Below are 17,669 nucleotides of genomic sequence, written 5' to 3'. Positions count from 1 at the left end.
CCTTTCAGATGCTCCTATTGGTGATGATGGTGAGCTAAATGTTATCTAAGTACATGCCCATTACAACAACTTGTCTATCAACCTATGTACCATTTTTTGTAGTCATAGCAATCTCCAATGGAGCCTGACGTCAAGAAATATAAACATCTTCTGAAAACTATGGTAATTACCTTATGAATTGGAGTAATTAAAATTGCATTATTTTTCTTTTTTAATACTGCTTGGCTGGAGGCTGCTATGAATACAAAAATTGGACCATAGTTTAATATATAAGTAATCATCATGGTCATGCACTTTGATAACATTTGGCTCACTATTACAACCCATAGGAGCATCTTAAAGGCCATCATCCTCAAAATCAAGATTTTAAAATGGATTTTTTTAACACATTAAAAATCATTTTGTATACTTTTGGGATTAATTATTATTCTTAATATGTATTTAGCTTCATCCATAAGACTGGAGGTCAGCAACTGTCCTCTAAAGTGATAGGGGTCAAATTTCTTTTTTTCTAATATTTCTTATTTTTAAATTTATTAATTTCTACATTATATTACATTTCATAATAATTAAGGCATAAATCCCTTAAAAAATTGTTAATTTATCAAAATCAATCTTTAAAACAGAAGAAAAGTGCAAAAATATCGTTTTTCCATTGATTTGTTTTGGATTTGCATATCTTTTTGGTTCACCAGTTTTTACCCAAAATGCTGTTTTTGAGATCTTGTGCTTCATTGGTGCCGATTAATAAAAAATTAACGGTGGAAACTTGTAACCAAAAGATGCATCTACATTTTATATTTACAGTAAAATCATCCTAAATGAATATTAAAGCTGCTATTCTGCAAATTCAGATATGCCTATTTTTTTGGTTCGCAGTTTATATAATTTATTTCGTCATGATAATATAAAATCATATAAAAGTTATGAATAAATTTTATTTACAACATACATTTTAATTTTCTAAATAGGTACAGGTGTAGACGTTGGAATTGAACTATGTCCAGATTCAGGTAGAGTTTCAGGTACGGGCACAGGTACAGGCACTGGTTTACAGATTGTTATATGCTGTGGTAAATAGGAAATGGAATATTCCTTAATACAAGAAGGACATGGTTTTCTACCCCTCACAGAGCTGGCACCACGACCATGACCACAACCACGACCTCTGCTTGGACCTTCACTGATACTTTGCAGAACATGGTGCTCACTCTCAAGATCTGAGACGAAGACATAATTGAAATAAACTTATTTGTAATTACATTCACAATATATAAACAATATTTTACCGCTCAGATGTTTATTGGTGAGTAGCTACTTTTAATCTGATATGAGAAAAGGAGAAAGAGGGGACTAAATCAAGGGGTATGTATAATGATGCTACAACATTGAAGTGGGTTAATACACATATTTTTCTATATGTAATAGATGTATTAAATTTTATGGATAAATAAGTAGGTATAAATTTGATAGATGTATATTTGTCAATATGTAGGTGTATAATTGACAAATTATAAATTTAATAGATGTATTTTTCAATATGTAGGTGTATAATTGACAGCAAAACTGTGAATATGCCAGTGCAATAACTGTATTTTTGTCATACACCCTAAAAATGCAGGTGTGAATTTGACAGTAAAACTGTGTTTATGACAGCAAATCACTGTGTTTATGACAGTAATATCTCTGTATTTTTGCTAGTGGTAAATCTGCCATGTACCCAAACATTTTCTTCTGTAAAGAAAATGACAACCACTTTAATAAATAATATCTAAAATGTCTTTTAACATGGGTGACAACATCCAATAACGTGAAGTGAAACAAATGAATTTCAACAAATATAGAAGAATGACGCTTTCAATGTCGTAGAAACAGATTATTATTTAGGTTTGTGATGCTTCATATTGCTAAACGGTCAGAGATATCTTTAACTACGTGATCAAAACATTATTGCAGAAAAACTTCGAACCTTTGCTTTTAAAAAATTGCACAATAACATTTAACATTTCTTCTTACATTAGAAGTGTCAATTTAAATGTCATAGTTCTAATTTCTGTTTTTCCTTGTATTAAACTATCGCAAAATTATGTGTATGTTTGTCTTTCACTTAAGATCTTGGTTATGGCGGTAAAATTTTAAAATAATGAAATAGAATTTTGTCAATATATCTGCAAAACCTTCTATAATTATAATTTAGGGTCGGTCCGTCTGTAAAGGTTAGCCCTATGGCAACAAGGCACAATATTAAAAGCAAGGCGTATCTATAATCGAATTCTGTCTTTTTACTGTATCCCGTATTTAAGCAATGTTGCAACAAATTTTAAACATTTTTGTTTAAACTTATAAACTAATGTTCTGCTTACTGAGTTCTGACTGTCTACAAGATATATTGTTCGTTTGTCCTTACTTCTGATTTCAGAGCTTCACTTGTATGGATGTTGTTTCAATCCGCGACCGTTGATCAACACGTAGCGCACTCGCTCGTCGTCGGGGAGGTGATAGGATCGAATCCCGGCTTGACACTGGAGACGTTAAACATGATACCTACTGCTACTATGTCAGGTGCGCGACATTATTAGTTAGAGTAGGAGGAATGCCTTGGCCCAAAACAGGCGCAGCTCATTACCATGCACAGATAGAACTTATCAGACTAAGGTCGTGCAATCAAAGGGTTGGTTGTCTGATGGGTATTACTTTACCTAATACCCCGCGTGTTTGGACATTTGACTCCCCTTGGGTATCCTGGGTTGTTGGACCATGGCATTTCATGTCATGAACAGCATCTCCGCCCGTATGAGGTAATTGACGAATATTTTTGTTTAGATGGAGATGAGACAGGAACACTGAAGGATCTGAGCAAGTTAATGATGAAAGAGAGGACCCTAGAAAATGTTTTCCAGACCCCAAATCACACAACAGTGGTGGGAAATGTTGGTAACTCTGTCACTCTCCCATGTGCTGTGAACATGGAGCTAAAATATGGAGTGGTAAGTGGGATTATTACTTTATTTTGTTACACTTGTAGCCTCTAGGTGCGTCTTCCAAATAGGAAATGGTGTTCAATTTTTTTAAAGGAAGGAGGTTATATGCCACAAACTTCAAGCAAATATTTTAAAACAATGTTGTTTCAAGTAGAAATATTCAATGTAATACAAAGCACAATATGTTTTTAGCGGTTTTTGATATCTTAAGCTTCATATATTGTTTTACATAGTATACAATTTAGTCCTTCATAAAAGGTAAATTGGACATAGATTAATACATCTCAAATTTGCATGATTGTACAAATAAAATATACAAATATCATTCTTTCATATATTTTTAAAAGCTACAATTCCAGAATCTAATTTCCAGTATACTATTCCTGTCTTCTAGTTTTTGTTTCTTTATGCTTTCCTACTCTACTGAAGTATATTCCAAAGTTATCTTCGAGGTCAATTTAAAAAATATAAAATTATATTTTTTTATCAATATTACACTGGATATTTTGTTAAAAAAATAATTTGAAAAAAATACATTTTAAAAGAATTGAAGTTTGATGATATGAAAAGCATGTCAGTGAATTCTTTTATATTTTCCCTCTACATAAGTACTATTACATTAAATCAGTGATGAATAAAATATCAGTCTTATACATATCTACTTAAAGAGGTACTGTCTATTATGTTTATCAAAAAGATCATAAGCAATTTTTAAAGTGTATTCGTTTAATTTTGCTCATTTCATTGAGTTTCTTGATGAAAAAAAGTATTTGCAGATTAAGATATAAATACTAATTTAAGATAAGTTCTAGGATATATAATTCTAAAATCTAGTAACTGTATTGCCCTAACCATATTTCTGGTGAATGGTTTACTATCAGGAAATGAATCAAGTTAGAACTGATCAAAGTTTTCTTTTTCTTCATAAGATGCAATCTTAAGGCAGAGCATAGGGTTATTCATCTATTTTTTTTTGCAAAAAAATATTTTATTGTGATGTAATAAAAATATGAATAATTATGAATTTGAGAAAACAATTTGCTATTGATCATTAAACTTTTTTTCTATTTTTAATACTATTAAAAAACTCTCTTGAAAGCAAGGCCTATTAATTTTTTTAAAGTTTCTAGTAGGTATTGAATATAAAAGTGACTACCCTCTTACTCACTTTATATAGGAGCTACAAGATTCAAAACCTCCTAATGACCTCGTGTAAGGTGGAGATTATCTTCATCTACACTGTAACTCATCTTCTCCAAGAGTAATGGCTAAATTATGTTTGTTTCAAAATTGTAGGTTGCTGTTTAAGTCTACTAAAAAAATATTTCATTGCTATAAATTCTTAAATAATCATATATTTTCTGTTTTTATTTAATTTCTAAGCCATTTTTTTAACACTTATTCTTTAATGTTATAAGATTGCAATATTTTTAGGTTCTACTTTTTAAATATTTAAGGCCACTGTGTGAAGCCACCAGGGTGCAGTTTTCTGAATCTAAGTTTTGAAGCTGATATACAAAGTTTTCTAGTATATCATACAACACTTTTATGCATCATCTATCTGTCTATTCTATTTGTTGATATCTATCTATTTCCTTATGAACAAAAGTCAAAGGCCCTGAAGAAAAATATATGTATAAAATCTAATTTAATTTCAACTATGAACACCTGCCAGGATACTTTACTTTCTTTCTACAATTACAAGTGGCGAACCTGCTCTTTGTTAATGACATATTAACAAACTAGTGACTACACCCCTAAAGGCTTCTAGAGGCCCTATAGTTGGGGGTAGGGGGAAGTCGACAACCCGACTTTAAATTGTAGCTAGTTTTAATTAGAAAGTTTTGGCACCCTTGTATGAAGAGAAGTACAAAAAATCATATAGCTATAAACCTTCCCAGTACCTATGTAAAGCTATATTGTAAAGGAGAACCATATCAGTTTAGCAGTAAGCAAGATCCTTTGGTACAGACAGACACAAACAAATATATCCTATTACTTTTGCTATTTTTGGACGTAATTGTCCATGGTTAATGAAATATAATAGATTTATTTATCTAGATAACTTGGACAAGATTGGAAACAGCGAACAATCCATTGACCCTTCTCACTGTGGGAGATTCAGATTATTCTACAGACACAAGGATTTCGTTGCAGCCACAGAAACGAAAAGATGTAAGTATACTTTGGTTTTAAATAAAAAAAAAACACATTGACTTTCTTCAGAAAGAAGTCAATTTTTCTACTTTACCTTTTCAAATCATGGCTTTAAAACATTTGTATTGCTTATTTTCTTGCATTCAAACCATCTTAATTATCGAAATCGTACAACTTTAGGATAATTTAATTGTTTCAACATAAAATAAAGATATGAACAATGAATTCAAGAATTACTATAAAGCTTTTAATAGTGCCTATAAAAATGACGTTATACTGGCCTACAATCGGTTAATTAAAATGTATACTAGCCTGTCATTGGTAATTTAGTCTGTGTATTGGCCTATCATTAGTCATTTGTATTGTATGACGTCATGTACTTTAAGGAACTTCAATAATATGTTGGTTATAGTAAATTACAGAATTATCATTTGAACTATGCATCAAGGTAGCATACCTATATGTTAAGTTTATTTTCTGAATGCATATTGGAGTATAAATATGAATAAAAAGGTAGTAAACAACAATTTTGGTTGTATTTTACCAGATGCTGGTTACATTTGTTTGGATTTAGGCCGCATTATTTTCAAGGAAAGGATTGGTTATTTGTTTAAAATGCAGTGCTATTACATTAAAGAAAATAATATGACAAGCTACAGTGTTTAATCAGCCTAATCAATGAAATTTGTACAATCATTTTTTTTAGTTGTTTACAATCGGATATAACAAAACAATGGGATTGGTCTTGATTTAATTTTACACTCAAATGTTAATATAGAAATCACTTAACTTTCCATGTAATTCAAATGTTCTATTTTTATTTAAAATCAAAGAAAATTATCTAGTCTAAAAGATATTCCTACACTTTTAATGAATTCGTTTTTGCAGTTCTAAAAAATGTTTTGATATTCCACACTAGTAGCCACTGTACCCACACTTGCATATTATACACAACCCATACAAAACATAGTTTACAAATTTTGCAAAAAAATAAATAAAATTCGCTACATGAGTTAGACTTGTGCAAAAATATTAAAAAAATTGGGATTTTGTTTTTCTGTATTTGTAGAAAGTCTCTGCAGTGGGAAATTTGGATCGTTAGCATGGTTCAAATTGAAATTTTCCAAATCATTTTGGATTACACATTAAATCATTATTTTTCAAATTTTTTATCATCTTGTTTTTTTTCTTGAATGAAAATTTGTATAGATAAACTTGAAAAGTTGATTATATACGAATTAACAATAACAGTACATATAATAAAGATTAAATTAATAACTGAAATTAAATTAAACAAGCAAAAGTTAAATACGACAAAGCTAAAGGAAGTAATATCAACATTATTCTATAAGAAAATTAAGAATAGTTATTTATCGCATCATATTAAAGACAGCTATCCGTGGATATTAAATTAAAAAACATACAATAAAACCAGTTTTGTTACCTCCAAGGTCCGAGCTTTATGTAATGAATTTTATTTTAAAATCGGGGAAAATGTCTTTAACTTGATACTATACAATGGTATTACAGAATGGCTGAAAACTGGTCGTAATCCTGCGGATATCTTTTAATTTCGAAGCCATACTTAATTAAATATTATATATTTTTTGTATGAAATATAGAACCAAAATATTTTGAGCCTAGCTAGTTTGAGAGTGTGAAAATTTGCGGGAAAAGAAAATATTTATCAAGGTCTGGCAATTAATAGATTCTTATTTAAGCCCGGGGTTGAGAGCCAGGGTTGGGAGGCGAGGATTAATTCAATTACCGCCAACATACTCACACATAGACAAAGATTGTAAGAAAAAATTGAAAACAGTAACAAAATTAGTAGTTTGGTGTTAACTAATATCTATTTAAACCAATATTCGAAGATATGAATATTTAAATAAGCCTCGTAATTGGTTCCATGTATCCTTATGGCAATCTTTAAAAATTTGTAGTTCAATTGTAATTGAAAAAAGAACTTAAATCTTCTCAATAGATTGAATTTTTGTGTTTAAAATTAAGAATGGTGTTATCTCACCAACTTTAATAGATTTGAGTTTAACCAGTAACAATGAATTATTTTTCAAAGTACTTGTCTCTGTTTAGGCGTTTCTTTTGAAAGATACTCAAAAGAACCAATAAAAAGGTCCTGACTCAAAGATAATTAAATTAAAAGTAGGAAAATAATTTGCTATGAAAAATTCTACATATTTCATAACAGTATGACTGTCGTTCGGTCACGGATATTTGTTAAAGGAAGGCATAGCTGCGGTTGTCTGCATCTTACACAGAAAGATATTGTGAGGCTGTTAGATTGACTTTAACCTATCAAATTTTATAAGTGACAAACTATTATGAGCGGCTTTGGTTTTACTAAGAACGCTATAAAGCAGCTGTGGCTGCTAAAACCCATAATGAAAGTTAGAGTAAAAATGATCTAGACATTTTCTAGATTCTACTGGACACATAAACACAAGTCCAACTTTTTAAAATGAAACTATTACGACCAAAACTTTGATGAATGTACATATATGTATAGACAGTATATATCTATTAATAATAAAAAAGTAAAAAAGATATGAAAGTGTACAACTGTATCGAAAAGCTTTTAAAGAGTTTATATTTTTATAAGTTTGGAAAACATTTTATTTTATTGAAAAATTTTATGGTTTCAGACTACACTTACTTTCTTCGGATACAGAAAAGTATTCTGTCCTATAATAAAGTTATATAGTGTCATATAAAAAATATGATTATTAGTTTTATGTGCCCTTTCATTCTGTTTGTTAGGCTAATAAGCCACAATTAAATACTAGTTAATGTCTGTAAGAAAGCAATCTCATAATAAGTGATCCAGTATGGCTTCGAAACCGTTAAATATCCACTGTATTAGAACAGGTTCTAAGCAATACTGAAAAATCATGTATCATATCGTATTATGAACAGTTTTCTAAGAAGAATCATAATATTGAAAACAGTTTTGTTACTCTTGGCTTTTAGCCCCTCGGAGCTAACAAGACTGATCCTAATCTTTTAATTTTCATTTTAACTTCAGCGGAAAGCTGTCTATAACACGATGCGATTGTTAAGTATTCTGAAATATTTGTCTTTTCTCTAAAAACTGTCTGAAAATAATTGAAAAAAGTTTTAAATTTTCAGAAACAAAACAAATTTATCTTTTTGATTCTATCTCACTGTGGGCTAGAATTGAATCAAGACAAAAGTAAGTGCCGAGCCCTGGGACCTATGTATGGTGAAAATAGACATAAAACCATGATCATTCTAGGTAAAACCAAAATATTTCAGCGGGGTCTTTTTGTTTTATTTCAATTTTAATTTCTGAAAAAAAATTGAAAAAAATATGAAAATCTTTAATAAAAAACAAACAAAAACTGTTTTTAAAATTTTTTTTTCACTAAATGATACAAACAACGTATATACATACTATAAGCTTTAAAAAAATCAAAATTTTCAAATTTAGGACTGCCTTTCCAAGGTTAAAAGAAAAATCCTAACAACAAATTCTAACATATTTCTGATCAACATAGCAATAAAACGTCTTTTGCAAAATCTTTAACATCAAAATTAAATAGCACTTACTAAAGACTTTTTTTCATTTATACTTATACTTTTTACATTATTTAACTTTTAAGATTGTGTTTTTTTTAAAAGAAAGGTTGCGTGATTTTTTTCTCATAATTAATTTATCTTAAAATGCTGCCTTATAAGTGACTGACATTGTAGGCTGTGATGGCTTAGAAAACTCAATACCAGTTTTGTTAGCCCAGGCCCTCGGCCCCTGGGACCTACAAAACTAGTTTTAATCTTTTTATTTTTATTTTACAATCTGCTAAAAGCTGTCTATAATCCCATACAATAAATAATTATTAAACATACCAATTAAAGTGAAACAGGGATCTTAAGGGATAAGACAAAGGATAATAAATTGATTACTTCTTCTGTAGATTAATATTATTAAATCATTAATCAATTCATAAATTATCAATAGGATGAGAAAATGTGTTTATAAAACTTTGGATATGATTTACAATTCTATGACCAGTCCACTCTCTCCCTCCTTCGTTAAACATACACTCTTACATAGACAGAAGACATCCTGTTACTTCTTGTATAAGGTTTAAGGATATTTTGTTCTATCCTACAAATTATTTAAATATCCTGTTTTGAAAACCAGAATGCCGTTTTAAAATTTATCTTGCTAACTATAAGAGGGAGGGGACATTGGGATGTAAATCACACCAGTACCCACGTTAGCTCAAAAAAATTGTGTACTTTTACTAAAATTTATGGGATGGTTTCAAACTAGCATTTTACAAACTTATAATCAACTTATAATTTTACATAAGAATTGGTTAGTTTCCTTGTCATAATTTGTGGAAATGTACATATATCAATTGTCCTTTTCTTAACCCTTAATTAGGATCCCTGAAATAAAGAGTTGAAACAAGAATGACAACATCCATAACATGGATGAGATGGGAATATGGACAAGCAGTTTTAAAGAGAATTTCTTAAAATCCTGAAACCTTTCTCGCGTATTTTATAATTTTAATATTTATAGAACTTTACTGATAGACAAAGTAAGTTGTTTAGGGAATCTTCACAAAAAATGCAGCCGTCTGTCTTGAATAGCTGCAATACAAATTAAATTTTTCCTGAAAACAAACAAAAACAAAACTATTCAAAAGTACCCATAGTTGTTAAGTCAAAGAATAAGAAATGTCTTTATAAAGTTTGGGGACTAGTGTATTAAACAGCCAATTGTCCTCTCATTCCATATAAGTTTCATTTAAAAAAAAACCTAGAATAAACAAAACAAAATTATTTTTACTAAAAGATAATCCAACGAATAAGAAATTATTATTAAAGAACTTTTTGGACTAGTGTTATAAACAGCCCAAAGCCCCCTACCTCCCAAATAATTCATTTTATACATGATAAATACATGCAAATCGGCAAGAAGGGAGGGAAAATGTGACTGTTTATGTGTTTGCGTAGCCATTGTTTCTTAGTGTTTGGACCTAAGTAGTAATTGAGAATGGACTTTTGTATAGCCACTAGGGCTATCAAGCTCCACGCTCAAGTATATTATGCCCTAACCCGCTGTCTCAAGTGAGCTACTCTTTATTACCTCACCCTCGCCGAGTATGGCATGTGACTATAAATTATACTGGTACCAAAAGTTTTTATAGACACGTTATCTCATAAGTTAACTGGTCTTTTATTAAATCTTAATTGGATGGTTCAAACCAGCAGTGTCCACACAAAACAAATTTTTTCCTATTTCTAAGAATCTTTAGGAATAAGACAATGGAAAATAAAATGGTGTGGGCCCCCAAGTACAAAATTACCATCTCAGCAGATGATAATTATTGGTTGAAAAATTAGAGTACTGCTTATTTTTACAACCAATAAAGATTTTTTAAAAAGTACCAAGTTTTTTTAAGCCAACGAATGAGCTATCTTAATTATTAAACTTCAGGTACCAGTAATATGTACTGTTCTTATGTCCCCCTTTTCCCTGTTGTTTTGTTGTTTACATTTAATTATCCTGATAAATAAATCCTTCAACAATTTCTTAAATGGTAGATTTAATATGGATCAAGGGGACATTGGAATGTAAAATTTGCTGGTACCCAAAGTTCTTTATAAATATTTTCTTATTCATTGGTTCAAAAACTTTGGGAACTTTATTTTCATCTTGATTGTTTGGTTCATAATATTAGTCTTGGTATGTTTTATTGATAATTTATTAATTGATTAATGATTTGATGGTTCAAACATGCAAAGTCCAAACTTTTTAACCAATAATATTAATCTACAGAAGAAGTAATCAATTTATTATCCTATGTCTTATCCCTTAAGATCCCTGTTTCACTTTAATTGGTATGTTTAATAGTTATTTATTGTATGGGATTATAGACAGCTTTTAGCAGATAGTAAAATAAAAATAAAAAGATTAAAACTAGTTTTGTAGGTCCCAGGGGCCGAGGGCCTGGGCTAACAAAACTGGTATTGAGTTTTCTAAGCCATCACAGCCTACAATGTCAGTCACTTATAAGGCAGCATTTTAAGATAAATTAATTATGAGAAAAAAATCACGCAACCTTTCTTTTAAAAAAAACACAATCTTAAAAGTTAAATAATGTAAAAAGTATAAGTTTAAATGAAAAAAAGTCTTTAGTAAGTGCTATTTAATTTTGATGTTAAAGATTTAGCAAAAGACGTTTTATTGCTATGTTGATCAGAAATATGTTAGAATTCGTTGTTAGGATTTTTCTTCTAACCTTGGAAAGGCAGTCCTAAATTTGAAAATTTTGATTTTTTTAAAGCTTATAGTATGTATATACGTTGTTTGTATCATTTAGTGAAAAAAAAATTTTAAAAACAGTTTTTGTTTGTTTTTTATTAAAGATTTTCATATTTTTTTCAATTTTTTTTCAGAAATTAAAATTGAAATAAAACAAAAAGACCCCGCTGAAATATTTTGGTTTTACCTAGAATGATCATGGTTTTATGTCTATTCTCACCATACATAGGTCCCAGGGCTCGGCACTTACTTTTGTCTTGATTCAATTCTAGCCCACAGTGATCTTAAATATTCAACACTCTATATAGGGCCATCCAGTTTCATTTATGAATAGGCCTAAAACTTTTTGGCCGTTTTTGGTAATGGTGCAAATATAACTAATATAAATCAATAACATACCTACTTATTTATCTAATTTTCTATCCATCTAATTATATATTTACCACTCTATCTATCTTCTTATATTTCAACCTATAGATATCAATCCAACCGTCTACCTATCTTACTATACCATGGTCGTTTAAGTTTTTTTTTAAGGTGGTAAAATGGGGAGTTTCATAGGTTTGGCGACGCGAGGATAATCTAATGTACTTTTTCAAATTTAAGTGGAAAAATGAGAGGTTTCAAAGTATGAGGGAGTGAACACCTTTTTACACCCACTCTTGGACGTCTATGAACTATATACCTATCTATTTAGGAATGGAATCTGTCTCTCCGGGGGCTGAAATTATCCGACAGTGGGGTGTATGAATGCCAAACAACCACCCATCCGCCTCAAAATATTAGGATCATACTAGAGGTTAAAGGTAAGTTGTTTTAGACATTTGGTGTAACAATACAAGTTTAAGTATAATACAGTAGTATTGACTGTACGCCCTTTGTCTGAAAGTTGAACAGTGCCTGTTTTGGGCCAAGGCTATCCACCTATTTTATCTATTTATGTCGCGCACCTGAAATAGCAGCAGTTGGTTGCTTACAAATGAGCTTAGGGATTTTCTTTATTTGTATAGTAGTTACTCTATCAATAATATAAGAACTATTTGTATCAAATACAATGTAGTCTGCTTTTAAATATAACAAGGATGACAACATCCATAAAAGCGAAGCACTGAAACGGTAGGACAAACGGACATTAACACTTGTATAGTATCTGAACTGAAAAATCGGAACATAATGTATAAATGTCGAATCAAAATTGTAGGTAAATTTGTTGAAAAACTGCTTAAAAACAGGATAATGTTTATGGACATACTTACATTTTTGGATTGATTATAGAGTTGCTTCACTTATAATATTGTTCTTTGTTGTCCCAGGAATCAATATACCAAAAATCAGATCAAACGGATAATTAAAACACTTGAAAATTTGTTGTTAAAAAAGTAGAAAAATCAACATGTTTAAAATGGACGTACGGACATTCTGGTAATGATTATAGAGTTGCTACGCTTTCTAAATCGTACCCAACTACTACAGGAATCATCATGCAAAGTTTGAAATCGATAGAACAATTCTAACATGCCTAAATTAACGAATAAAAGCTATCTATCTCGGACGGACGTAATTATAGAAAAGCTTCGCTTTTAAAAATGTGTATGATACAATTTAAAACAAGGATGACAACATCCATAAAAGCGAAGCACTGAAATGGTAGGACAAACGGACATTAACACTTGTATAGTATCTGAACTGAAAAATCGGAACATAAATGTATAAATGTCGAATCAAAATTGTAGGTAAATTTGTTGAAAAACTGCTTAAAAACAGGATAATGTTTATGGACATACTTACATTTTTGGACTTGATTATAGAGTTGCTTCGCTTATAATATTGTTCTTTGTTGTCCCAGGAATCAATATACCAAAAATCAGATCAAACGGATAATTAAAACACTTGAAAATTTGTTGTTAAAAAAGTAGAAAAATCAACATGTTTAAAATGGACGTACGGACAATCTGGTAATGATTATAGAGTTGCTACGCTTTCTAAATCGTACCCAACTACTACAGGAATCATCATGCAAAGTTTGAAATCGATAGGACAATTCTAACATGCCTAAATTAACGAATAAAAGCTATCTATCTCGGACGGACGGACGGACGGACGGACGGACGGACCGACCCTAATTATAGAAAAGCTTCGCTTTTAAAAAAATTTCCTTAACATTTAGAATAAAAGAATATGTTGCTAATATTTGAAAGTTTACAATAGCTTTTTATCGCATCGTATTTTAGAAAACTTTCTGCAGATATTGAAAAATAATAAGATTAAAACCAGTTTCTTTAACAACCAGAGTCCGAAGCCTGGGCTTACAAAACTGGTATTCATTTTTTGATTTTATTTTAATATACTGGAAAACTATTAAATTCTCTGTATTACTTTTAAAGATTACGAGGGGCTCTGATTATTGTCAGTTAATCGAGATAAAATTCTAAAGTTAAAAATCATCTCAAATTCTTATATATAAAAACAATGAATATAGGATATACTTAGATTTATTAAAATTTTTCGTCAGCATAGCTTGCTTATGTGGACCTCATTTATTGATAAGTTTATTCATTCTGTCGGAGTAGAGGGTAAGGGGTAAGGGGTAAAGGGGGTGGATTTGGGTTATATTTATTCTAGCAAGCTACAAGTAATACTTTATCAGAGTAAATGAAAATCTGGTGCAACATCCAAGTAATAATATATTTCAGAGGCCTATGCTGAGATCCAGGGTGCATCTGAACGAGTGTTGAAGTCTGAATCAACTCTGGTTCTAGTTTGTCAACACAAAAATGCTACTTTCACTCCTCAATACACTTTTTGGTAAGTAGCAATTGGATTTTTGTCTTAAGTTTTTATGGAAAGCAATTACGTTTTTAAGTAGCAGATCTGTTTTATATTTTACTGTCCATTCGTCCAGAACACTATTTAATATAGCCGGTTGAAAGTTTAGGTTCTTTGTACTGCAATCAGCATCCAGTATATAATTTACATGTTCCGTCTGTCTGTCGATCATGCTTTAATATAAAAAAGATGCTTCTTGTTGGTATTTGATTGATCTAGTGGCCCGTATTAATACCCCCCATCAAAATTAATTTTTGGAAGGCCTGTCTACTAATGGTTACTGCTCTTTCTGAACATCTGTAATGTAATTTACTTTGTCCGTTTTTCCATTCATTATGTATGTTTTGTTACCTCTGCTACCTGTTCCGTGTTGTAGTCTTATACTATTCAGTTATACAGGCATTAAAAAATATGATAAAAACCCTTAAACCTGCAATAAATAGTTTTATAATTGAAGGGAAGTGATATCCCCTACCTCTTTGAAATCTGCAATAGCAAATACTTAACATTTTAATTTATTTTAATTTTTCAGGTACCACAATGATAGGATGATAAACTATGACACCCAAGAAAAAGTTACAGTTGAAGAGGTTAACATTTTTTTTATTTAAAGAAAAGGATTTTCTATATTAGTTGTTGTATGTCAAATACTTTTCGTAAAAAAACATATTTTAAAAACTACAATTAAATGTTGGGGAACTAGAGACAACTAAGGGGCATACCCGCTAGTTTAAGTACATAATCTCGTTAATTATTGTACTATTAACTAAAGTAAAGCATATAACGATAAAATAATAGGCATATAGAAAGGAGCGCATTTTAAAAAAAATATTTTAGTTCTGTAAAAAAGATAACCAGAAAAAAAATGTACAGTTCTCTATTTGCATCAAAAGCCGAATTATAGTTAATTTTTATATAAGAAAGGCACTTAAATTAAAACTTGCTTATCAAAATGGATAAGGAAGTAAATAATGGGTCAGCTTATGTTTAATTTGGAACCTCTTTATAAACAATAAAACTTAACCTTTTTTTAACTCTGTCTCTTAGATAAAAACACATGATTATTTGCATATAATTTTTTGGAATCAAAATGTAGAATTCAAAGAATATGAATTGAAGTAAACCATTTTAAACGTCGTAATACATTAATAATGAAATTCATTTGCAATGTTTCAAGTATTTACGATTAAGAAACATTTTGTATTTTTTTTAATTGGTCAAACATATGCGCGCTGTTTCTATTTTAATACCATAATTGTGTAAATTAAACTACAGAGTAGCTTTTCTCTGTCCCAGTATTATAATTTTTTCACCACAAAGATTAAAAAACATTTTTGGTTTTATATTTATATGACATATTCTTTTCCCTTATGGAAACATCTCATGAATACAAATTATTTGGACAGATTTTTCTCTACAAATAACAAAATTAGAACAAAAGCTTTAGTATTTTTACTCGTGGCTATGCAACTAGTTACTATTTTTTTTAGCGGTTTCAGCGGTTATGCGGCCGTTGGTTGCTAGACTTTGATTTTAGATAACATTACTATTAACAAATATTGTTAAACTTTATTCTTTACTATTATTTAATACAACTACAAAAAAAAATCCTTTATTCTCTAAATGGTAAAATGTTATTTAATATTGCAGTATTATTTAAGAAACAACCATATATAAAATTTGATTTAGATTTGATTTCTTACCCGAAAATTAGGGTCAATTGCATTTCACGGTAACCTGTACTTGGTAAAGATTTCTTCCAAAAATCTATAAACTTTAAATGCTTTCAACGACCAAACAGTAAAATGTATAGATTATGCTCCCACAAAATGTTAACCGACAAAAGAAAACCTTCAAATAATTTGGAATCGTCATTAATCATTAATGCACCGTTATCTCGAAGTGTACATTAATGCACAAAACGCATTATTCTTTAGTAAAGGTTTCCCTGTGCATGCTTGGATCTTGGCTATTCCAGATTGTTTGTAGGCCTTCTTAGGCCGCTTAAAACGTTTTGTGGGCATGATTTGAACTTTTAACCTTTTAACAGCTAGCAACCTTTAAAATTCAAAGATTTTTGTAGATAATCGTTACCAGGAGCATTTTACCTTGAAATGCACTAAATCCGAAAATTTAAACAAAATGTATTAAACTCATCATATTATCAATTTTGATACTTCCTTATTGTTTGTTGTGAAACAAACATTTGACGTCATAATTTGGAGGAACAAGAATTCAATATATAACCTTTGCATTATATTCATGAAATTATGCATTTAATGACGTCATTATTTTGTCCATCAATTTATATTCCATGCCTGTTTACCGAAATTACTTTACGTATTTTCCTTCATACAATTTTTTAAGTTAACTGTACAAGATTATTGTATTATTTTTATAATGGTTCTAAAAAAATTATGTAATCATTTATATCCAAAAAATCTTAAACTACGTCTTAAACAAACCTTTCATCTATGTATCTTTTATTTATAGGGAAGCTTAAATATTACCAACTATTATCATAATAATATTTCCAGTATGGCTTCGAAACTGATTAATATCCGCTTTAATGGAACCGGTTCTCAGCCATAAATCATGTACAATTTCGTATTACAGATATTTTTCTACGAATATTATAATACAAAACATGAAATTAATACTAATTTTGTTAGCCCTGGACTTCGATCCTTCGAGGCTAACAAATTTTTTTTTTAATCTGAATTGTAATATCCGCGGAAAACGTTCTAGAATACGATCCTAGAATTAGCTATTGCATGTTTTTTTTTATGAATTTATGAAAATTAGTCGTGGCTGACATAATATTAAGAGTACATACATTGACACTGAATTTAACTAATTTCATGAACTAACTGACCTATAACTATAACATGTTAGCAACCTTAATTGACGACAACTTTACCCTGTCATAATACCCACGTATAATCTATTTCCATTGACAGTGTACTTTCAGTCTATAATATAAGTACATAAAAAATACATCAATTTTAAATTTATTTTTAGACCCCCAAAAGTTCTAAGCTGCGACTGGAAAGTGTGACAGTGGACCAGAGTGGTAACTATACCTGTCAGCCCAGTAACATGAGGTCAGACTCAGTCATTGTTACAGTCCTGGCAGAGAACAAGTCACCAAACGCTCTACAGGTTAAACTTTGTTTGGTAGCATCGAAGATACTGTGCAAAAGTTTATCAAACATAATGAATTAGATTTTCTTGTAATAGTAACCTAACCAAATCAGTGGTGTCATAGTTAAAGAGTCGACGGTCGTTACTTTTCATTATCAATAACTCATTTTTAAGCATAAATCTGTGAAAGCTAACATATTTACATGATAAATGAATAATTTTCTTTCTGAGTATGTAAAACA

General features: G+C 30.1%; 2 protein-coding genes across 2 annotated transcripts in view; both read left to right on the top strand.

The window, feature by feature from the left end:
* Positions 1-17,669, top strand: part of LOC145311985 (ATP-dependent translocase ABCB1-like) — a 516,884-nt gene that overhangs the window by 18,612 nt on the left and 480,603 nt on the right. The window lies entirely within an intron of this gene.
* Positions 2,538-17,669, top strand: part of LOC145312577 (zwei Ig domain protein zig-8-like) — a 16,925-nt gene continuing 1,793 nt past the window's right edge. Inside the window, exons 1-7 of the mRNA XM_080151832.1 lie at positions 2,538-2,562; positions 2,824-2,987; positions 5,043-5,156; positions 12,155-12,263; positions 14,151-14,262; positions 14,816-14,873; positions 17,305-17,445. Coding sequence (XP_080007958.1) covers positions 2,538-2,562; positions 2,824-2,987; positions 5,043-5,156; positions 12,155-12,263; positions 14,151-14,262; positions 14,816-14,873; positions 17,305-17,445 — 723 coding nt within the window. The remainder of the gene's footprint in view (positions 2,563-2,823; positions 2,988-5,042; positions 5,157-12,154; positions 12,264-14,150; positions 14,263-14,815; positions 14,874-17,304; positions 17,446-17,669) is intronic.

The sequence above is a fragment of the Acartia tonsa genome, chromosome 2 (genome assembly GCF_053477335.1).
Source record: "Acartia tonsa isolate MP-2025a chromosome 2, ASM5347733v1, whole genome shotgun sequence".
NCBI classification, from domain to species: domain Eukaryota; kingdom Metazoa; phylum Arthropoda; class Copepoda; order Calanoida; family Acartiidae; genus Acartia; species Acartia tonsa.
Note: the sequence above shows the minus strand (reverse complement) of the source record. Positions and strands in the feature narration are given on the sequence as shown.